The 24,460-nt window shown below is 41.0% G+C and overlaps 1 protein-coding gene across 7 annotated transcripts; it reads left to right on the top strand.

Annotated features, from left to right (window-relative positions):
- Positions 1-53: 53 nt before the first annotated feature.
- Positions 54-24,460, top strand: nfic (nuclear factor I/C). Of its 7 annotated transcripts, none has more exons than XM_063890962.1 (13): positions 55-279; positions 8,205-8,375; positions 8,468-8,644; positions 9,594-9,777; positions 16,320-16,394; positions 16,954-17,028; positions 17,448-17,580; positions 18,766-18,932; positions 19,659-19,772; positions 19,876-20,033; positions 20,708-20,891; positions 22,860-22,948; positions 24,004-24,460. In XM_063890962.1, the coding sequence occupies exons 1-13, from the start codon at positions 199-201 to the stop codon at positions 24,022-24,024; spliced, it is 1,629 nt and encodes a 542-aa protein (XP_063747032.1). In that variant the 5' UTR covers positions 55-198; the 3' UTR covers positions 24,025-24,460. The 7 variants fall into 7 exon arrangements, with proteins under 7 accessions (XP_063747033.1, XP_063747030.1, XP_063747032.1 ...); XM_063890965.1 differs by having other exon boundaries at positions 56-279; positions 18,766-18,887; XM_063890967.1 differs by lacking the exon at positions 55-279 and adding an exon at positions 3,690-4,001 and having other exon boundaries at positions 18,766-18,887.

The raw sequence follows: 24,460 nt of genomic DNA, 5'->3' as shown, positions 1-24,460 counted from the left end.
GAGAGCAGGGTTACTGAGACAGAGAGGAGAGAAGAGAGGAGGTAGAAGGTGATTGTAGCAATAGTCTATTCTGCCGCAGCCTACCGGGCGGGGGGATTACTGCCGTGCAGCCCGGAGCTTGACGCGGGACGTTCCTGGGCTCGAGCACCGCGGATATACTCTGTCTGGCACGCGCATGATGATATAAATTAATATGGAATGATAACGACCAACAGCGGGAGATGGGCAGGCGTTGAGATCAGCTTTAACTTCCCCCGGTGGCAGCTCAGCTTCGAAATGGTAGGACAAAAACCTGTTCCGGTACAATAATGTAGTAGAGAGCCCCTTCCTATTGGCGTGCTGTTTCGTATTCTCCAAAAAGACGCAATGCGAGGAGTTGAGAGGAGCATTAGCTACGCAGCTGAAAGTGGAGCAGAAAGCTGTCTCAGTGTCAGCAAGCCTCTTTGCGTAGTTCTCTGGCTTTAGTTTCTTGCAGCATCAGGATTAAAATCCACTACATCTCGTTTGTTGCTGAATTCAGGGCAGAAATCTGTCAAATAAAACATATCTTGCACGCCAGCTAATATAAACACCTGGCACAACACAACTTCTAGACAAGTTGAATAGTCAGGATCCAGTCTTATATTCGGCACACACAGGAGAAGCAAAAAACACCTTAATGTAACTAAATCTGAACTTTTACAGTCGGTTTCGCCAGTTCTTTCTATTCAGTCCAACGCACTGTGCGGGGCGGAAGCAGGTGTGTGAAACCATTATAAAACTTATATTTTGTCAACACAAGGGATTTTTGAAACATTGTACATAGGCCGAATTTGTCAGTAGATCATTACATATTAGGGGACTGTATGCCACACGCCATACCACAAGTATAGCTGACAATTAACAAGTTAAGTTTAAACTTATCACAGTTTTGAATGAAGTTTGGAGTAACGTCGCCTCCGTGCGGGAGAGCGGGGCATATTGGCGTTACACTGGTAAATGTGGTCTCCGTCCCCTTGCGGTGCGTTAGTCACCGGACAAGCTGAGTCGGTGCGTGTATCAGAGCCTGCAGATGCCGGGTTAAAGTTGATGAGTTTGGGTCTTTTTAGAAGGCTTGCCGGCTGACTCTGGGCCGTCCGTCCCACAGGGACAGCGGAAGGCCAAGTTGAAGTTCAGCTCGAGCCTCTGGTGTGTGTGGGTTTGTGTGTGTGTGTGTGTGTGTGTGTGTGTGTGTGTGTGTGTGTGTGTGTGTGTGTGTGTGTGTGTGTGTGTGTGTGTGTGTGTGTGTGTGTTAGTCAGCAGAAAATGGCCGCAGTTAGAGCCAGCGGGCTGAGTTAGAATGACAGGCCGGCAGAGGGCCTCCTGTCCCGGGAAACAGCTGGGACCGAGAGCTGCTGGGGTGAGCACAGAGCTGCATCTCCTGTTGTAAACACTTGAGTTTACTTGGGATGAAAGCCACTTGACAACAGCTCAGAGGCCACTGTTGAGAAGAAAGCAACCTATCTCCTAACACAGGATACCTGACACAGATTCCATTTGAGCATAGACTTTAGGTTTTTTGATTAACTGCTGTGTAGAAATTCTCTTGAACAGTCTGAGTTGCCCAACAGGCTGAATGATATGAGAATGCTTTAATGCTGCCCCAGTTGAAGGAGCATACATTACTCGTTTCATCAGCAACAACAGCAGCTATAAATTATGACAATAAGAGTAATGAGAAGAGCTCTAGACTGACACTATGATATGTTTTTTAAACATAGAAGTATAGTCAGTGACAGCAGCTCTATTTGTTTTGTAAAACTGCATATTACTTGTATCATAACAATAAAGACTGGGATTATATCCTATGGTAAATGACAGGGTCTGTAATTAGTTAAATTAGCTCTCCACATGACATGCATTACTAATAATAAACCAATAATTTAAATAAACAGAGAATGTGGTTGATTCTGGATATTGAGCTCAGTATTCAGTTAATCAACTAAAGAGCCTGTTATTTATTCTGTCTCTTATGTACTCTGTACTTTACAGACATGTCAGCTGAATTTCCTCATAATTTGCTAAATGAAGAGCATTTGTTTCATTTCCTTATGAACCTGTTATGGTACCTGTGTGCAGTTCTACAAAAATGAAGGAGAACATATCCAGAGCTTTCGATGAACTTTAATAACAGAAATACTTATTTGCAAGTGATAGTCTCGGTTTGGGAATACAAATTGTAAAAGGTACAAAAGTTTTCTTATCAAGAGGTTTTTTCGTCAAAAGTATTGAGAGCAGAAACATGCATCTTATAAGTATTACACAATTATATTATAATTATGTATGCTTTCATGTTTAGTTTATTTATACAATGAGTCACATTAGAGGCATATTTTTTAGATGCAAATCTTAATTTGTGATAAGTACAACTACCACTAGCAAAATATTGTAGGGCAGTAGAAATACATCACTCTGAAACATAGTGGAGTAGAAGTTTAACGTAGCAGAAATGAATGACCCCAACTGAAGTAAAGACACAATTACTCCCTGGGAAATTCTTATTCTGATAAAGTATCTAAAATGATCTTGACTGTACTTATGTGAATGTAATGACATTCCAGCACTAGGTTTAAGAAGCACCATGACCCTCCACTGTATGATGTTTTTCAGACGAAAACATTTAAACATGATCTGAGAGATTCTGGTTGTCTTAACCTTGGGGCTATCAGAGTCCCCTGTGGGACTGTGACAAAGTACATTTTCTCAAGTACTACCAAGTGCAATTTTGCTGTACTTTTATTAACCTGAGTATTTCCAATTGATGCTTTAACTCATCAATATTTCACTTTAACCCTTTACATTTATCTAAAGGATTTAGTTACTATAGTAACTTTAGAAATACAGATGATGAGATAAGACAAGATATAAGCAACAAATAAATAACCATTTTCTTATAAATATAGGTTTAAATATTTAGCAGCAATATATAAAATAATGAAAATAACCACCTGTACCAGCTGTGGTGAAAACATTAAAGTGTAATCGCAATAATTCAATATGTATAATGGATCATTTTGCACAACAACTTTTACTTTTTGTACTTTAAGTGTATTTTGAAGCTAATACTTTTACTCATGTACTGTAAGATTTTGTATGCAGGAATTTATCTTATTACAGAGTATTCTAACATTTGGTATAGGTACTTTTACTTATGTTAAAGACCTTCTTCCATCACTAACTGTAGTTCAGAGCGGATCCTCATGTTAACTGTGTAGTGTGTGCGTCAGTGTGTGCCATTGTGTGTGATTACACTGACTGTAACTGTGAAGCTTGTCCTCATGTAAACTGTGCGTGTATCAGTTTCCTCTGTGTGGCTGTAGTGCATGTAGAGTGGGTCGTCAGACACACTGTGTGTACTGGGAAGTTTGTACAGTAGGCTATGTCTGTAGTGCATGTAGAGTGGGACCTCAGATAAACTGTACAGTGTGTACAGTGTGTACAGTGTGTACAGTGTGTACAGTGTGTACAGTGTATGTGTAGTGCATGTACACCGGGTCCTCACATAGTGCTGTGTTGCAGCTGCTGCGGCTTTAAGCCCGTCTTTTGGGATGGGCTGAATTCATAACGTCATTTCACTTCTTTCTTTTATTCTTCGCCCCCTCATCTCCCTCCCTCTCGAAATGACACCGTCCCCGTGCTCCGGTGCTCCTCCGGCTGTGCTCTCCGCTCAGTGATTATAATTCAGAACTTTCTCTCGGTGTGTTTCTCCCTGCGGAGCCTTTTTCCGGAGCCTCAACTTTTCTGGCGTGTCATCATTTCTGGAGTTAACGCGGCAGAGTCATCCGAGGCGAACAGAGCCAGCTCATATGTGGGGAGAGAGAAGAGCCAGGGGAGGAGGGCAGGAAGCGCAGAGCCGGGGGTAGCCTGCTGCTGCTGCCCGCTGCTGCTGCCTCTGCCGCGGCACACAGAAATGGCGAGCCTCAGGATGTTTGTGCTCTGATCTGCTCATCAACATGATGTTTTCTCCTCTCTCGCTGTCTCAGGTAAAACTGTGCCGCCATAAATTATTTGATTAAAACTATGACGCTGTGTTGATTTGATAATGCAGAGTGTATGAGGAAAAACTATTTCATGACAGTTATCGTTTTCAACAAAGCTTAGCTGCAGTCAGCGTGCAGGACAGGGCAGACAGTGATATATGAAGAAGTGCAGCAGGCCTGCTGGTGTATTAGCTGCTCTACACTGTGTCAGTCACTGTGGGTTTTTTGTCTTGTGTGAATGTTGTTTGCTATGTTTTGGTGACACTAAGAGTCGCCTACCTTATCACCTCTGTTTGGAATGTTATGTAGTGACATATCAAACTGTTTGGAACAGACTTCTTTATGCTCTGGACCCAGTCCTATCACCTTATACTCTCTCACACACACACACACACACACACACACACACACACACACACACACACACACACACACACACACACACACACACGTAATTGTGCTACATGCTTTTCCAAACAGTAGATTTAGGAGAGCAGGAAATCGGTTTTATTATTTTAATACTGTAGAGAGTGCTGTGTGACAGCTAGCTTTCAAATGGGGTTGGATTGTTGTTGTTTGTACCAATACTTCTTTATAGATTTTTATTTCATATTCAAAAAATCTGACGGCTATCATGCCAGTAACTGACACAAATAACATAGCAGCTGGCACTCGTCCTATTATATTTAATATAACACAGCCTTTTCTTGTGTTAGTTTTACTACTGATTGCTATTTCAAAATGTCCCACGAGTCAGTATTACTTTTATTACCTTAGCTACCACTACTGCTGCTATTGCTATTAGTATTTACTGTGCCTTTCCTATGGTTAATATTTATTTTGGGCAAAGTTGAGCAGCACAACTGTTGCAACACTCTACACCTCTAGGTACTGACTTAAATTGCATTTAAAAGGGTTTACACTTGAATTGTACGAGTGTCATTTTGAAGATTTCTTTCAGGAAAAGTGTGGATTCGAGTTCACACAAGGACAACAGTATATAAATAATAAATGATAACAATCATAGTTTTATGTAAAGGTAGGTGAGTTCACATAGATACACATGAATGAATTAAGATAATTATGAATAAGCAATGTGAAAGTGTGAAAGTCCAGAGAAGGTACATACAGTTAAGGTTGTTAAAGTAATGTACATGGGGGCCAAGGAGCCTTAATGTGTGAAGAGGAGATGAGCCTGTGGCTGAATGTGCTTTGCAGAGGGAGGGGATCTGCCGGATAGCTTCCTCCTCCTCCCCTCTGCAACCACCTCCAGATTTTCCAGTTTCACAATACAGGGTTAGTCTTCTTAAAATGTATTACTTCCTATTTACAAACACTACAGAAAATTGAGATTCAATTATACTAAGCTTATATGCTACACAATAAGGACTCAAACCATGACGTGAATTGAATTGTACAGTATATGGCAGTATTTACACATTCCTTAACTGACTATGTAACACAGCTATAAATGTGAATTTTTACAATACATGTTGTCAATTTAGGTGTATTTCACCTTGTATAAAGAATTCTTCTGCACACAGTATGTCCAAACTTTCTTTTCATCAAATAAGAATAGCAGGTTTAGACCTAAGCGCAGATAAATAGACAGGAGGAGGAGACAGTTGGAAAAGTTTCAATTTAATGATAAAGTTAACCAAATATTTGAGTCCAAAAACAGCAAGGCAACCAAGCAGAATACAAAAGAACATACTAACTGATTATTTCAGTCCAAACTACAGTCATGTGCATAGTTGAGTACATGTGTTCCCTCGTGAATGTTTTTTTCACATATGCAGTTTGATGATGCTGTTTCTGTGTTGAAGCCAAACTAATCTATGAGCTATGCTTATGGTTAGACTTGGGAGGAAACAAATCAGTCAGAGTGAAATTATTATTCAAAGCAGTACACAGTCCTGCAATGTTAGATATAGTTATGGTTTCATTTCTAGTGATTTAACCCTCGCTGGTCATGGGGCATGTTTGCTGTTGTTTTGATTACTCCAGTGTATACGACACAATGAGACGGAACGTTTTATAATTTCATTTCAATCAACCATGAGGGTACTAATTCAAAACAACAAGAATCCTGTGAGTACATTAGCTCAAAATATACCAAATCATTTTAAGTGCTTGGGCATTATCTTTCCATCAACGACAAAGTGCTACATACACAAATAGGAAGGTTTTCTTTACTTATTCATTTGCAGTCGGTGGGATCTCAGTCTGCAACAAAATATATGTAGACTTTTTGCTGTCCTGATACCACTGAAAAGCTCAGTCCACCATTTTGGACCCAAGAAAGCAAGAGTAAGTGTATCTGTAGGAGCGGGTTGTTGCTGGGATGTTGGCAGTGAAAACAGTCCAATGTCACACCCAGATTCCTTACAGTCTGAGTCGGGGAAATCACCGAGGTGCCAATGTTGATAGTAAGGGTTTTTGATGTGAAAACCTTTCCCTGGTCGGAAAATCAGTTGGGTTTTATTCAAGAAGTCGAGTTCAAAAACAGACATCCAATGCGATATGTCAGCCAGATTAAAGCAGCCCCCTGGGGTTCTGACCGGGAAAATTACATAATCAATTGATTTTTATCTGCATCACTGTGATGGGATAAGCCATGAGAGTGAATGACATAGCTTAGTGAATTGGTGTAGACAAAAGTAAAGGGGACCCAGGATAATGCCCTGAGGGACCCCAGTGTTCTGACATTTTCAAAGTTACCCTTTAGGTGTGGTTCTCTGAAGTAGGATGTGAGCAGGGAAAGTGCCTGAGACTTCCAGTGCTTGGAGTGTATGAAGGAGGATCTGGTGGTTCACTGTGGTAAACACAGCAGAGAGATCCAGGAGTATAACAACAGAGGGGAGGAGGGCAGTCTCTGTTCAGTGGCCTGCCTTGAAAACAGACTGTGGATCAAAAATGTTTTTTCTAATGAAGGTGAAAAGATAGTTGATTAATGACAATGCAATCAAGTATTTTGTGAAGAAATGGAAGAAGAGGGACAGGTCTGTAGTATTTCAGAAGGAGTTAACCTGTGTTTCTTTGGGAGTGAGGTCATCTACTGGATCTTTTTTCAAATCCGTTGAAAATGGCTTGAAAAAGGATTGAACTGTGATTGAAAGAAAGTCTTTTTGTCGCAGAGATAGAACAAGTGGAAGAGAAGAGATTGAAAGGTAAATGAGGTCATCAGACGCCTTGTCAGCAGGCACAGTCAACCACGGAGCTGGAGGGAACTGTCAAACCTTCCGTGAGGTGATGTAGGACAGAATGGAGAGGACAATGTCTGTGGCAGTGTTGGGGGGCATAGGGCAAACAGGTACAGTATTAGAAGAGATATGGTTGTCCGTTTGGGAGAAGGGGATAGAGTAGGATATGAAAAGTTAATCAGAGATGTGAAGCTGGGTTACAGGGAGGTTAGAGATAGAGCAGTTTCTGGGGACCTACCTACCTGTCTGTCTGTCTGTCTGTCCGTCCGTCCGTCCGTCCGTCCGTCCGTCCGTCCGTCCGTCCGTCCGTCCGTCCGTCCGTCCGTCCGTCCGTCCGTCCGTCCGTCCGTCCGTCTGTCTGGGGTTGCCAGTTTGTGAATAGGTGGGGATGGAGTCAGTAATAGTACGGCGTAGGTAAGCCGAAGTAATAAGTCATGTGACTTCTGAGTCTGGATGATAAGGATTTTACATAGGAGGGAGTCTAGTTACTCATGGAATAATGCTGCAAATATGCTGCTGAATTATTGATTAAGTTGTGTTATTTTTAGAGTAAGTTGAAGAAAGTGAAAGTGTCTTGTTAATTAAAATCCCACTGTTGATATTGGATCTGCGTTAGCTTATTGTTTTGGATTGTGTGTCCCCTTCCGCCACTATACTGTCACTACACTCAGCAGGTGGAGCAGGTTGTGTTCAAAATAGTAAACCCCAGCAGCGCTCACTACAGTATGACCCATTTTCTACACTTTTCTGGATCATCAGCAGACATTTACATTAACATTGAATAAGGTCCACTAGCATTTTGTTAAGCTTATAATTGTCTTCAGAATCGGGATGTTAAGTTGTCATGATTTGACTTCAACTTCAATCTTTTCACTTTTCATTACAGTTCTATGACAATTGGTCATGACATCGTCAAAACTAAGTTGACCTGGAGAAGGCTGCACTCCTGCTACATGTGCGGTTCTGATCATTGTTTGTGTATTTATCTTCATCTGTCACGTAGGATGAGTTCCATCCATTCATTGAGGCTCTGCTGCCCCAGGTCCGTGCCTTTGCCTACACATGGTTCAACCTCCAGGCCAGAAAAAGGAAGTACTTCAAAAAACATGAAAAAAGGATGACTAAAGAAGAGGAGAGAGCAGTGAAAGACGAACTGCTCGGGGAGAAGGCAGAGGTGGGCTGGAAAGTAGAAATGTGATAATTAAACGGAAAACCTTGTTTTTGTTGAGTTTTTTTTATTGACTGCTTTTACAATGTCGATCGTAGGTCAAACAGAAGTGGGCCAGCCGTCTTTTGGCCAAGCTCAGAAAGGACATTAGACCTGAATGCAGAGAAGACTTTGTCCTGTCAATCACTGGGAAGAAAGCTGCGTGCTGTGTCCTGTCCAATCCGGACCAGAAAGGCAAAATGAGACGCATAGATTGTCTCCGACAAGCTGACAAGGTAAACTGAATAGTATTTCCCTTCTGTAAGGTTGGTGGATGCAATTGAAACTCAACCATGCATTGTTTTTTTCTTCTTTGGGCCGAAGAGAGGCTACATGAGTGTTCTGTATTCTCATAATTGTTTTATCCACAAGATGTTTCTGCCATCAAGGTACCATTTTCCATTTGTTGGATGTTTTAGAATAAGGGCTTTATTTTTTAATATGACATCAAACAGTGAGCTTATTGGAGCAATATGTGTGAAGCACTTCTCAAATATTTATGATTTAAGATTAAAGTATTCTTTGAATGTTTCACTGTTATTGTCTGAGTCTGTAACACACCATCTCATTGACTTATTATTAAGGAAAGACATCTGGTGCCAATGCATAAACCATCTGTATGCACAAATAGCATGCAAACACATGAGTGGTATTTATTAAGGGATATGTGTCACCTCACACAGATTTCAAAACCAGCTGTGGCTATTAAAAGGTGTTCATGGAATACATGCTACCCTTATAGTAAAAGTCAACCATGTAATCTTGTTTTGACAATTCCCACATAGTTCTCCAACTTTTCCAAGAAAGGTACATTTTTAAACTTGCTTAAATAGTTCCTAAAGTGTTTCACTGTCTGAAGTTATTAACATAGTTCAATCCATTTAAGGAGATAGGTTAGGTGTTTGTCTGCTTTTCCTCATGGTCCCTAAAGTCCATATTACAGATATACAGCCCCGGAAAATATTAAGAGACAACTTCAGCATTATCAGTTTCTCTTGTTTTATTTTTTAGTGTCTTCATGTATCTCTCTGCAAATGACACCATCCACTTGTCTATGTTTGACATATAATAACTTGACGGTCAATCGTATGGTTATTAGGTGACGCAGGATAGTCCACGTTTAGAGTGATCCCACATTCCTGCCTGTTACACTCACCCTGCTCTTTTCTGTTTTTCTTTCCAAAGGTGTGGAGGTTGGACCTGGTGATGGTCATCCTGTTTAAAGGAATCCCGTTGGAAAGCACAGATGGAGAGCGGCTGGTGAAGGGAGGCCAGTGCTCCAATCCAATCCTTTGCGTCCAGCCGAGACACATCTCTGTCTCCGTCAAAGAGCTGGACCTCTACCTCGCTTACTACGTACAGGAGAGAGGTATGGACCTACACACACTTTCCCCAGAGTGTGCTCTATCTGTTTTTATGAGGACCCATTCTGATCCCAAAAAGGTCCTCTAAACATAAATTCCCCTCTGTTTGTATGGAAGTGTTGGCTTAGAATTTGCTTTAACTTTAAAGCACTAGTCAGAAATGAACATAAAATGTATAAATGTCAATTTATATAGAAGATTAAGTCAGTAGTGCAGTATAAAGTGAAGTAAAATGGTACCAGTACAAGAAGTGTAGATACATGCAGTATATAGTGTAGTAAAATGTAATCAAGATACTTTATGAATAAAGTATAGTTAAAGAGTAACAGGGCATTTAGTAAAGATAATTCTAGTATATAGTTTAGAAAAATGACCAGTACTCATAGCATCTTTTAAATCTTTCACCAGTATGCTTAATACAGATGCATGCAGGTTATAGTGTCATAAAATAGGACCATTACATGAACATATATAATACCGATACATGCAATATAGTGTAATAAAATAATACCAGTTTATGAAGTACAGATAGTGCTTCAACCTCATATGATCATAGCCTCTACCTTGTTGGCTTTATGTAAAATATGCTTTCACCATGCAGCAATAGTTGGATCAAATAGATCAAACACATTCTACCACCTGGAACTCACTGTACGACATTGTTCCAAAAAATAACTTTCCTGTGCAGAAGAAAAAAGTCAAAAGATGTATGACACCCACAGCCTGCAGTCTTTAGTGGCAAATGAGAGCATGAGGAAATGATGAGACATCTGGCTGGTTGAGTAAATGATGACCTGTCTTTGTTGAGGGAAAGTCTCTGGGCTCCTGTATTATGGTTTGTGTTAGGGGCTGTCTTCTTGTGACTTATAGAGAGAGTCCCCCTGGGATGCTTTTTGGGCCCCTGTTAATTTAAAAGTTTGTGTTCTTGTCTGCAGAATTTTCCTCACCCACTTCATTTATTTATCTGCGCCTCTTTCACTGCTCATCACTTATAAGAGGTTGTGCTTTATATCAGGAGCGACATCCTAGATTTTCACCAAAGTACACTTGTAACTACAGATTTAAGGCAACAAACTTCAATAATAATGTCTCTACAGTGAAGGAGACTCACATTTTCTTAAATAGCCTCCCCTTATTAGAAACACATTAAGCACAGGCTGGAAAAACTGAGAGGGGTTGCTAGGCTGCATCTGGGCAGTGTTCACAATTATACAATAATACAAAGTGAAAAGGAAATAATTATATAAATAGTTATTTGTGGCAATACAATACATCTGTTTAAATGCACTAGACATATAATAAACAATAATACACTGCCCGGCCCAAAAAAGTCACCACCTGGATTTAACTAAGCAAATAGGTAAGAGCCTCCCATTGGATAATTACTGCATGGGTGATTATGTTTCAGCTGGCAACAAGTTATTTAGCCCTAACTGATGCAGTGAGTAGCTTATCATTTGTTAAACAGTCATGTCCAAAGACATATCCTGTGGTCTGTGGAAAAGATGTTAATCTGTTTCAGAAGGGTCAAATTATTCGCATGCATCAAGCAGAGAAACATCTAAGGAGATTGCTGAAACTACTAAAATGGGGTTAAGAACTGTCCAACGCATTATTAAACACTGTAAGGACAGTGGGGAAACATCATCTTCCAGGAAGGAATGTGGTCGGAAAAAACCTTGAATGATCGTGATCAGTGATCAATTAAACGTTTGGTGAAATCAAATGGTAGAAAAACAACAGTAGAACTCACGGCTATGTTTAATAGTGAAAGTAAGAGCATTTCCACACGCACAATGCGAAGGGAAATGAAGGGATTGGGACTAAACAGCTGCGTAGCCGTAAGAAAACCATGTGTCAGTGAGGCTAATGGGAAAAAACAGCATCAATTTGCTAGGGAGAACAAAGATTAGACTCTGGAGCAATGGAAGAAGGTCATGTGGTCTGATGAGTCCAGATGTACCCTGTTCCAGAGTGATGGGCGCATCAGGGTAAGAAGAGAGGCGGCTGAAGTGATGCACCCATCATGCCTAGTGCCTACTGTACAAGCCTGTGGGGGCAGTGCTATGATCTGGGGTTGCTGCAGTTGGTCTGGTCTAGGTTCAGCAACGTTATGTGCCCAAAGAATGAGGTCAGCTGACTACCTGAATATACTGAAGGACCAGGTTATTCCATCAATGGATTTCTTCTTCCCTGATGGCACGGGCATGTTCCAAGACGACAATGCCAGGATCCATCGGGCTCTAATTGTGAAAGAGTGGTTCAGGGAGACATCATTTTCACACATGGATTGGCCACCACAGAGTCCAGACCTGAACCCGATTGAGAATCTCTGGGATGGGCTGGAGAAGACTTTGAGCAGTGGTCCTAATCTCCCGTCATCAATACAAGATCTTGGCGAAAAATTAATGAAAGACAGAAATAAATGCTGTGAAAACACTGGAGCTGTCTGTATTTCTTTAGACCAATCACTATCTTCCTGGGCGGCTCTAAGCACAGGATGCTGTGGTTGCAGAATAGATAGTGAAGCTAGTGGAAGAGGAGGAGAGTGCTGCCTGAGATACGTGGACTATGGCAGGCTTATAGCCATAGTGTACATCCGGGGATTAAGACTCTGTAAGAAGGTCATCACTACTTTTTCTTTTGTGTTATCAACAGTTGGTAGATTTGGAATGAGATACTGACACTAGTCTTTATGCTCTCGTCAGTCTTCACATGTGTCTAAGAATTTCTTGGTCACCAGTTAGGGCCTTCTTGAGAACCCCCCTATAGCACCTGAGCCAGCCTGAAGAAGACCTATCACTAGGAAACTGAGATTTGAGAAGAGCAGTAAAGAATCCAGAGAGAAAGCATAAAACATTATGTTCTGTAATAATTGAACCAAGAAGATTAACTCCAAACTCCACATCTCGGAGTTGAGAACTCAAACAAGAGGAGAGGCAGCAGATGCACAACAGGAGGAGTGCAAACACAAAAGAGGAAGAGGACACCTTCAACAGCTTTCAGGGAAAAGTTGACCACAAGGATGGAGAAGCTTCAGTGTAGTTGAACTTTTAATCAGATGCTTTGTGTTTTGACTAAACAAACACTTAATTATTGAGTTTGACATTTCGTCTTTTAGTTTAACTAACTATGAAGTGGACTCAGATCATAAAGTCCCGTCTCCTTCGATGTACAAGACCAACTCCTTACACTTTCTGTTCGGATTGGAAATCATCATCTATTGCTGCTATTACATTTATTCCAAAAAACAGAAATCCTCCTCTGGGGAGCATGAATGTGCTCAAGAAGCAGCAATCGGTTAATAAGATCATGATATATGCATTCCTTAAGGTAGCACAAAAAGAAAGCTGATGAAATGTTCATGGAGAAAAATAGATTTGTGATTATTCAGTGGCTCTGAGCATCTACTTCAACAGATAGTACTGACTGGAACCAAGTGCTGGATTGAGCGTCAGACACTTTTGTTGAAAGAATAAAATGAGGATTTATCCATCTGGGACCAGAAGTATCCAAACCATATTTCACTGATTTCTAGCCAGCAGTTTTATGTTTATTGTCATGAGATCTGTTTTTTTTATTAGCCCTCTATGATAATCACTCTCTTGGAGCCACGATTATCCATATCTGAGTTCATACGCAGAGAGTTTCTCAGAAGCTTCTTTATGCCATGGAATGGCTCTAAGAAATCCTCCAAGGCCTGCAAATGTTTTTAATGATACTCGTAGCTGCTGCTCGTTCTCATTGGTCGGTTGATACCACTTGTATAAATATGGTTAATGCAGCTACGAGTTCAAAAACAGAGAAAGAACGCAGCGCTCACATCTGGTTTGTATATTGTGGCTTCAGGAGCTGAAGGAGTGTCACTCTGCAGTGTAACCTTGCACAGACACAACTCCAGCTTATATGACTGAACGGAATAGCGGTCGGAAGATACCAGACCTTTCTGAACCAAAGGAATGCTGATTGGTTCTGGGTTTGAAAGAGCGTGCACTCACATTCCCTGAGCACTTGCTCTACTTATGACGGAAACCAGTGTGCTCCCATGCTCGGCTCATGGAAGTCTGCACATATTGTGTCTGCAGAGTTAGCAGATGTGAGTGTCGTGCAGTTATGTAGTACTAAGTGTTCCGCATATTGGTGACAGAAACTTCTAACGGATAACTAAATGATATTCCAATGATTTCAAGCCATTTCTTTTTCATGTTTATAGTGATTTTACCAAAAAGGAGAACTCATGGGGCTCAACAAAGAGTCACAAGGTCATCGGATATCACCAAAATATCATAACATAACTATACATAATCATACTCAACAATACTTAAAGTAATGCTTTTGCCTTTAGTAGACTTGACTACTGCAAATGTGTCTTTACAGGTCGCTATATAAACATCAGTCAGACAACTGCAACTTACTCAGAACGATGATGCCCGAGTCCTGACTAAAAGACAAAAGTAGAAAACATCCCCCCAGCTCTCAGAGCTCTGCACTTGCTTCCAGTATCTCAAAGAATTGACTTTGAAGGTCTCCTATTAAAGTTATATATTTAAACAATATATTATAGGGCAATATCTATACAAAACATGTCAAGTGAAGTGTTTTGCTCAAAACCAAACAGATATCCCATTGTAGCATGCCTCATACCCCTCTATTTCAGCCCTGTTCCTGAAGTGATGATTCTGTGACTGTTGCTTTAAATTTGAGCTGAGCTGAAGCTGGACACGCCCCTTTGGAGCGTCATGCAGCTCTCTCTCTGAAGAGAGAAGTTTCTAAAGGAGAAACTCAGTTAAACGCTGCCGTGATTAAACGCCATATTATGTTCAAAACCACATCCAGCATTATTTCTGAAACACTTCTCAGTGTTTACCACTAGAACAGAGACATTATATGTACTATATACAACAACTCTAAGTCCCTCCTGCAGACATCCTGCACAGAGACACAGAGCTGCTGCGGAGGGGATTCAGCTCGCGACTGTATATGGGGGACGATAGGTTGGGACGTGTGATGTGGGCGGGACGCTGCCAGGAGTTATATGTAAAGCCAGCCCACATTTCGGTTATGACGTCAGAACAGAAGCAAATCTGGATCAGCTCGTTTGTACCCCCGTTTTTAGAGGTAAGGAGGAAAAGAGAGAGGGTTGTATTTTCTGACACTTTGTGTGTCTCCTTACACACCGGGGACACATTTATGTATAAAAGACAGCAAAAAGTGCATTTTGCATAATAGGGGACCTTTTAACATTGTATTATTAACATACAAAGCGCTAAATGGTTTGGGACCACAATGCTCTGTTGTGAGCCACCCAGAGCTGTTGGATCATCTGGTACTCCTGATTGTTCCCAGGATCAGAACCAAACATGCATTCATTTTATATGCTCAGCAGATCTGGAATAAACTTCCAGAACATGTAAGGTCCGCATAAAACCCTGGGTTTTTCTAAATCAAAGCTAAAAACCTTTCTGTTTACTAAAAGTAATTTAACAATATTTTATCATTATACTTCAACTCTTTTTAGAATGACGACTTCTATCTCTTTCATAATTTACCTTCTTTTGCGTTTTCTAAACATTTATTTTAGACAGATTATTGCTGTCTGATATATACTATACAGTAAATATACTAGCCTTAACCTTAAAGGGCCCTATAATGTTAATTTTCTGGTTTATATTTGTATTTTTTGCTTCTATTGGGGCTTCTTTACATGCTTTAATGTTCAAAAAGCTCTTTATTTTTCTCATACTGCCTGTGCTGCAGCACCTCTTTTCACCCTCTGTCTGAAACCAGAGCCTAGTCTGCTCTGATTGGTCAGCTGGCCGACTGTTGTGATTGGTTAACCGCTTAGAGATGGCCCCCACACTTTTACTGAAAGTAGCCAATAATAATGCTTTTGCAGGCTTACAGTCAAAATGTCCACCATGACAATGATCTATTCCATATGTATTGTTATGCCCTGCCCTCTACTGGCACACAGTGTGTACAACACTTATTAGCAGGACATTGTTTATAAGCATCCATCAGCAGAGTCTGCCTGCTGCTGCACCTATCTGTTGGTAAGGAAGCACAGTAGGGATTTTTGAGGGCCCCAGGTCGATGCACATTGTGCCACTGTGGACCTCCTTTACAAGTCCTGCACATGCTACACCTAAATGCACCAGTAGACTGTGGAGATAGCCAAGTATTTGAGTGGAAGGATTATATTTTGGATTGTCACTGTTGGTTATTAAGGGCATGTGTGTGCTGTGCGGATATGTGTGTCTTCATGGGGCATTTAAAAGGTTATGCACATGCTAATCTCAAGTTTTGTCTGTGACAGCATCACAACACAATGCACTATTTTTAATATAATACATTGAATTGCTTGCAAATTTGGACCACAGTTAAAGATCCAAACGTATAGGACAGACATCCCTGCATAAGCACTCAGTGGCTAAATTGTCGTTTTTGAACATTGTAAACAATTTCCGAATCTGGGATCAATTAAGTATAATCTAATCTAAACAGCTTATAAAGTGTTTTTATAAGTGAAATCTTTCTCTCTCTCCAGAGGCAGAGCAGAGCAGCAGTCCCAGTCGAACAGGAGTGGGTTCTGATCAGGAGGACAGCCGAACCACCACCATGGGTAATGTTAATTCTCTAAATGAATACAGGATATTAGTACACCTGGTTATATTAAAGGTTATGTTCCGTGGAAATGCATACAGGTTCAATTCCGTTTTACACAAGACCAGTGTTAGAATGTAAATATGCTGAACTATCGTGTATTTTCTGAAGTCTCTAAAATTTTAACAGAATACCTGTTTTAGATATTATTCTGAAATGGATTATATTATATTTGGAGACGATAGTATTTCAACTTCTGCTTAAGTAAAGGATCTCAGTTCTTCTTCCATCTCTGCCTAAGAGAATTAAAGACAGTGAGAAGACATTCATTACCCCGTGCCCTCCTGACAGTGTGCAGGATCAGAGGATAGAACCATAAGTAATCCAGACATTTGCCATAACTATGATACACTGGTTCCTGCTAGGACCTCTGCAGTTCGATTGTCATATAAGGTTTTTCTAAATGTATTATCACATTCGTTCCAAAGAATATATTGTGCATAGCGAGATACTTAAGATAAAATGGTATTACTGCTCATACACATCACACGTGTCTAAATGCTGCTGTGTTTTCGCAGAGGGTCCAGAGTTCCAGGACAGTTTTGTGACATCAGGAGTGTTCAGTGTCACTGAGCTCGTCCAGGTGTCAAGAAGTAAGTGCCATCCTCCAACAAATCATCAAATAGGTATTATTTACGAAACAATATTTAGCTTCCTGATATTTTGGATATTGCACTGGTACCTTTTTCTATAGCGAAATCAATTATATTAATTGTGCAGCCTTAATCTGTGTTATTGTCTAATTATATCTCTTATCTGGATAGTGAACATTTGATTTGTTTCACACTTAAACAAAAAGAAGAAGAAAAATGAAATATAAATAGACAGCAGATGAACTGATATTCAATGTTTAATATGTAGGTCATAACAGTGTGTGTGTGTGTGTGTGTGTGTGTGTGTGTGTGTGTGTGTGTGTGTGTGTGTGTGTGTGTGTGTGTGTGTGTGTGTGTGTGTGTGTGTGTGTGTGTGTGTGTGTGTGTGTGTGTGTGTGTGTGTGTGTGTGTGTGTGTAGCTCCAGTAGTCACAGGAGTTGGACCTAGTTTCTCTATGGGGGAGCTCCAGGGTCATCTGGCCTACGATCTGAACCAGTCTGTCAACCAGCCAGTCAGCCTCAGACGATCACTGGCCAGCACCTCGTCCAGCGGGTAACACACACACACACACACACACACACACACACACACACACACACACACACACACACACACACACACACACACACACACACACACACACACACACACACACACACACACACACAGATCAAAATCACCCTGTATGTGTGTCTGCAGCAGGGATGGAAATTAGCACCCTTTTCAGTCATATCCGATCGAATTTGCCTATCATACATGGGTCATACGCATGACAGCTGCGCTTTCCACAACCATACAGTCAGATCCGGTCAAATGATGTGCTTCTGATTGGGCCATCACAGGAAAGCTGCTAGTTTAAAGACTGTACAGGAGGGGGGGATAGTAAACCTACCACCGAAAAAAAGGCTACGCGCTTTTTTTAATGAGAGATGGCGAACAACAGATCGCGACAGACTGGTGTACGAGGAAACGAGCCAGACCATGTACTGCTCAGCCTGTCGTCAGTACGCATCGGACGCTCACAGGTCAAACAACTTCATCGTGGGGACAAGAAAACCTGAAATTGGAAGCCATGAAGGACCACGAGTCATCTAAATGTCATGTCACGTCCTGAAAATAACTAGTTATGTAACATTTGGAACTGGGACATTCAGGTTGACAGAATTGCTCTGTACTGTTGTGTGGACTCAGGGTTGAACATGCTGAACTGTGGTGACTTCTCTAAGAGTTTTCTCGCTGATGTTTTGGAGATCATCCTTTTCTATGAAGCATCCTGGATGGTTTGATGCACTGTCTATGCCTATGGTTTGTATTTGTGATGGTCGCAAGTGGCCTGTGCTTGTGTTGTCTGTGACTGAAAGTGTTAACCTTTTCCTGAGGAAATAGGTACATCTAGGAAGTTTAATGGCACAATGTTTCCCAGAATAAACATTACTTAACATGGCAGATACTTGTGTATTGTTCATCATATCATATGCAGTAAGAGTGTAACATTTGCAACTCGGTTCCTTGGTAGCACCTACTTATTGTATAATCAATTCTGATGAAAAACTAGTGGGTAGGCCTACTGATTAGAACAAAATAATATACCCTATTATATTGAAAACATTAACGCATATATATAGTATTACGTATAAAAAGTGGATGGTAAAAAAGATGAGTGGCTGGTACATTTTAGAATCCACCAGCCACAGTGGCCGGTGGGCAAAAAAGTTAATTTCCATTTCTGGTCTGCAGGAGTAAGCGCCATAAGTCTGGCTCTATGGAGGAAGAGGCTGACAGTCCTGGGGGGGAATACTACCACTCCCCTTCTTCTCCTGCCAGCAGCTCCAGGAACTGGACCGATGACATGGAAGGAGGTAACAGACGTATAGTGTCCAGTGTCTGTACGTGGAGACATGAATGTAATTATAACAGCTAATTATTATTAATTACTCAAATCATTATCTATGGACGGCAGGTGCACTTGTATTGAGCTATATCAATGAAATGCACTTGACCTTTCACTTCAAAGATTCACTTCAAAGGACCATACCAGTATTAGTTATTGAGTTAGTCCCTGTAAACCACAGCCTCTCATTGCTTAAATACATCAGAATGAAACATTAGAATCTGAGGTATTCATTTAAGGAGCTCACACTACACTTATTCCAGCCAAACTACACAAAAGAGTCGTTCTCTGATACTGACCAAAGATGGAGGTTGTGGTTACGGCTGTTGTCCCTCACCTCCCAATATTTGACCATAGAGAGCAGACAGCTGAATGCTTACACAGTATCACAGCGTGTGGAGTTACAGCACACTGGTCAGACTTTTAATAGAGCTCATAAATCAATTTGGCACATTCTTTTGATAGTCATTAAGATAGCGCCATGGTGATCTGGTGACATTTTTTAAAACATTGGAGATGGGAACTGGTCTAAGGCCAAAGTCCAAGAAGTGATTCATTTCAAGTGTGACTGTGATAAACTGCTATGAATTATGAATATGTTTCAAGGTTTCAAGGTTTCAAGGTTTCAAGGTTTCAAGGTTTTATTTGTCATATGCACAGCAGATACAGCGTATATGTTGGCAATGAAAATCTTATGTGCAGGAACTAAAGAGTAAGTCCACACATGTTGTTGTTTTAGGTCTATCTCCACCAGTGAAGAAGGCAGAGCTGGACAGCCCCTCCCCCCAGGAAGACTCACCAAGAATGGGTTCCTTCACTCAGCACCATCGGCCAGTCATAGCTGTTCACAGTGGTCGGTATCAGCATACAAAAATACTGTATATCTATATATAATTTACTCCCAGCACCAAAACAGCATGTCTTTTACCATATTGTTCCTTCTTTTTTCTGTCCAGGTCTGTCACGGAGTCCCCACCCCTCCTCCTCTATACATTTCCCACCCTCCTCCTACTTCCCCCACGGAGCAATCCGCTATCCTCCTCACCTGACCCAGGACCCCCTCAAGGATCTGGTGTCATTGGCCTGCGACCCAGCCAATCAAACTCCCAGCTCAGTGAGTACAAGCAGTCAAAAAGTCAGCTCAAAGAACAGAAAGTCAGAGCTACTTTAGCAGGCTAACAGCTAGCATTAACCAACAGAAATAATTGGAATGCTTTGCAGACAGATTATTGCATGTTAGACTAACAGAGAAAGAAAATAACCGATGCTACGCTTTAGACAGAAGTTAAAACATAACTATAAAAGAAAATGAAACATGTAGGTCGACTGAAATCTGTTTTATTGAACTCATTTTAAATACCTGAAAGAAATCTACAATTATCCATGTCTCTTTCACAATGTAAGTCAATGTGAAAAGGTATTTTTGGGCGCAGTGGTCACATTACTACAATCAAGTTGTAGTACCACCGTTTGGCTACTACAACGCCTGGAGGCAGCTCTACTTCTTCATCCTTTTGTCTGAGGTCAGACTGGCACTGCAGTGACTCAGTGTCACCTCTAGAGGGACAAGTTGTATTACAAGACAGGACATGTCTGGGCTAGAACGGTTAGCATGCTTGCTTCAATAGACGTCTTTGCAACACAATATATACAAGTATAGCCATAATGTCAACACTGTAATGTTTTCACGTTCTGTTGATGATGTTTTCTTACACATTCCATCTCTGCAGTACGTCAGTGATGCAACATATGCATTGAATTGACAGTGTGTATTTCTTACTTTTCCAGCTGAATGGCAGCAACCAGGTTAAAGTGCCCAGTCACTACATCACCTCTCAGATGTTGGCACCGACTGGACCAGCACCCTCCCTGGCTCCTCCCCCATCCTCCCTCCCCAGGCCGACCCTGCCTGCGGAGTCGAAGGCTACCACCACCTCCTCTGATGGGGGAGCAAACTCCCCCACATCACCCAGTAAGTGGTCAAAACAAACTCTGCTTGACAGTTGTGTTGCGTGGCATGGCGAATGATGTACGGCTAGAATATAGAATATGGTAGTTTTCTCCTGTTTGAATGAGTGTGAATGTGTGTCTCATCTGATGAGCTATAAAAAAGACTCTGCTACCACTGTATAAAAGTGTGTGTGAATGCTGACTGAGGTAAAAACCTTTAGATTTTTTTTTTACCCCAATCTAGAAATGCGCTTTACAAATGCAGCCCATTTAACAAAAGAGTTGTAGTAATATGCAATTTGTGTATTACCTTATTAATAGTAGAAGTATTATTAACAAATGAAATATGAAGTAACGCCGAACGATTAAAGAGTTAACTTGCCAGTATGGTCCAAACTAATATATCCAGTTTGATATAGTAATTTATATAAAAATATAAAAAGGATAAAAGACATGTTCCCCTCATTATGATTTGAGTTATTTTGTTCATCTCACTTCATCAGAGAAACTACTTCCTGTTGACATAATGGCACACATATGTACTGCAGTTGTTTCAAAATAAAGCACCCCCACTGTGATTATCACATTTCATTTAAATATTTTCTAACTGTACTTTAAGGGGCTCATTTTATATGGAAATACGTATTTGTACTAATACAATACATATATATGTGACATTTGCATGATATTTAGTAAATGCCTCACTAGCTGCCCACATAACGCCCTGCTAGACGACCTCCTGTTGGAGTCCCCGAGACCAGGTCTCTAAGCCCAGGTGTTATTTTTGGACATTTTCACTCAACAAACGTCTAGAGTTAGTCAGATGTTTTAAGGCACGTCCGGCATGACAGCCTTCTTCAATAAACATCAACATATGGGCAACTTCATGGGCTTATGCACCAAACATCACTATGTACCTCATCTACATGAGAATTCCTTGTGATTTTGAACCGGTGCTTAGGATTTTATGTGAATAAATCCAATCCAGGTTCACTTCACTTTGTGATGTCTAGCATTTGAAGTCTGATCAAAAATATGTTGCCAAATTTAAACAGATTTTCCATATGTGCTGCAACAACCCCATAAACATGTTAATATAAAAATTGTACACAGTAAAATGTTCTTTCATGAAGGCAACAGTGTTTCATTGCATGTCATACCTTTAAATGATCCAAATAACCAACCCTAACCACTAATTTTGTCCAAACTGTGGCTTGTCAGAGGCCCCAATGCCTCCTATGCTGACTCCTGTTGGATTACACATCAGGAAGCTTGCAACTACGCTTCATGAGTTTCTGGTGCAAACCAGGAGGTGGAAACTGTTTGAACAACATACACACATCACCCGCCAATTGCAGTATGTTCTCTGGGCAGTCTTGTTCTTGTGATTTTGACATTCTGATCTGTTGCTGTTAACCCTATTGTGGAAACCATACAGCTTCATTACTTTCATACCGGACTGTTCTTTTCATTCACAACTCGTTAATGATGTGGAAGAAGTACAAGTAAAACCTCAGATAAAATGTTTGTACCCTCGTTTCCTTATTTATATGTGATTATTCAGTTTTGGTCAGTGGAGAGTTGACTTGTGGTCCCACAGATCTTGCCATCCAACGAAAGTAAATCAGCCAAGAGAGCAGTTTACCTATCGTTAAAAGTTTTATTTTGTTCACATAACATAGTCAATATTTTGGGCCAAAGTCAGTTAGAATGGCATTGTAAATGTAGAAAGACTCCATGTGGTCATCTGTGTGAACACAGCACTGGTTGGATTTGTAGAGTTCACCAACGTTAGATAATAATCAAATGCTTTTAAATAAATCAATTGAAACTGAGTGGATTACAGTATCCCTAACAACGTAGTGAATCATCAGTTGTAGCTCCTTTGTGATATGGACACATTCTCTAGTACTGCCTCATGAAACTTTACAAGTGACATGGAACTATAGAGACAGTTTGAGACTGATGTTGTTAACGTAAATGCCCTCAGCATACTCGGCCCCTGGGACACCCCCTGCCAATCGCACCTCCTTCGTTGGAGTCACCCCCCGAGACCCAGGTGGACTCTACCAAGCCCAGGTTAGTATGGTTCATTTGACATTGTCAAGCTCAGAACAGAAACCCGTGCTATTGGAGATTTAAGAGCCTCCAGGATGTGTTAAAGCTATATACCATGTTCCGAGCATATAATCTTAATACTACACCTAAACATTCAACATCAGGGAAACAACTTTCACGTTGCTTTAGCACCAAACATCACTAATGTAGACCCAAATACTTACATGAGATATGTCCTTAGTGAATTGTTAACAAAACTAGGTTGTTAGGGATGTTTAATGTGAATGAAATCCAATCTCAGTTTCACTTCATTTATGTTGGTCTGCGAATGAGGTTGATCAAAAAATTGGTTGCAAATAACAGCAGGCATTTTTCCAATTTGTTGAAACAAACCCCTAAACTTTAAATAATAAAAATTGGTACACCACGTAAAATGTTCCTTCTGAAGGCCAACAGGTTCATTGCATGTCACACTTAAATGAGTCTAAAAACCCTAACCCTAACCCTAATCTGTGTCAAACTGTGTGATGGCAGAGGCCCGCAATGCCTGCCTGATGACTGATAACTCACTGTTGGATCCACAGGTACAGTAGGAGCTAACTAGCGCTTCTGATTTAAGTAGAAACCAAGGAGGGTAAACTGTTTTTGACCACACACATACACACACCCACACAATAGCAGTAATGTCTCGCTGCCAAAGCTTAGTTGTTGTTTTTTGAATGTCATGATTTGTATGCTGATTAGAAAGCACAGCAGTTGAAATGGAAATCCATGGACTGAGGCTTCAATTGGAAACTTTCATACCGGACTTATTTATTCATCAGACCAGGTAATGAGTGGGTCAATTATGTCAACAAAGAAGAACCTCAGGGGCTTAAAATGTTGGCCTAGCCTCTTCAGTTTACCTTATGTCTATATACTGTTATTACAGTTTTGGGTTAACAGTGTGGTTAACAGACCTGTGGATCACAGATGGGCTGATCATTGCTACAGACTGAAGTAAATCAGCAAAGATGTGAGTGAGTTAGCACATCAGTTAAAAGTGAAAATTTATTTTGTCTTCGTCTCTCTTCCAGTCTTGGTATCTGGGCAACTGATGGACCCGTGGAGGAGAGACGCTTGTCCTGGCAGTACGATCCTGGAGGAGAGCAAACAATGCTGTCAAGACATCACAAGAGGGAAAATATATTCATCTTTGTAGAAGCATACGCATATATAAATACAGTATATTTACATATGCGTATGGACTCAGAAGAGATAGCCTGGATTGAAGAAGAAGCTGCTCTCACTCACAGCAATGTGACACTCAATGGTTCTCACCGAGTTCCAAGTGAAAGAAATGGAGTGATGCGGATGAACTGGACCAGAACCAGGCCTCCAAACAGCAGATCCTAAGAAGCCTGTTCCCAGGATGAGGCCTGTTTCCCTGCAATGGATGTCAGCCTTTACCCCTGAACCCTGGCTCTCTCTACACTAAACCCAGTACAGGGCCTCCTCCCTGGGACAGATAGACCTCATCCCCCCCCCCCCCCC

Source organism: Eleginops maclovinus, chromosome 9, assembly GCF_036324505.1.
Source record: "Eleginops maclovinus isolate JMC-PN-2008 ecotype Puerto Natales chromosome 9, JC_Emac_rtc_rv5, whole genome shotgun sequence".
Taxonomy (NCBI): Eukaryota; Metazoa; Chordata; class Actinopteri; order Perciformes; family Eleginopidae; genus Eleginops; species Eleginops maclovinus.
The sequence above is the reverse complement of the archived record's forward strand: the minus strand, read 5'-3'. Positions and strand labels throughout refer to the sequence as shown.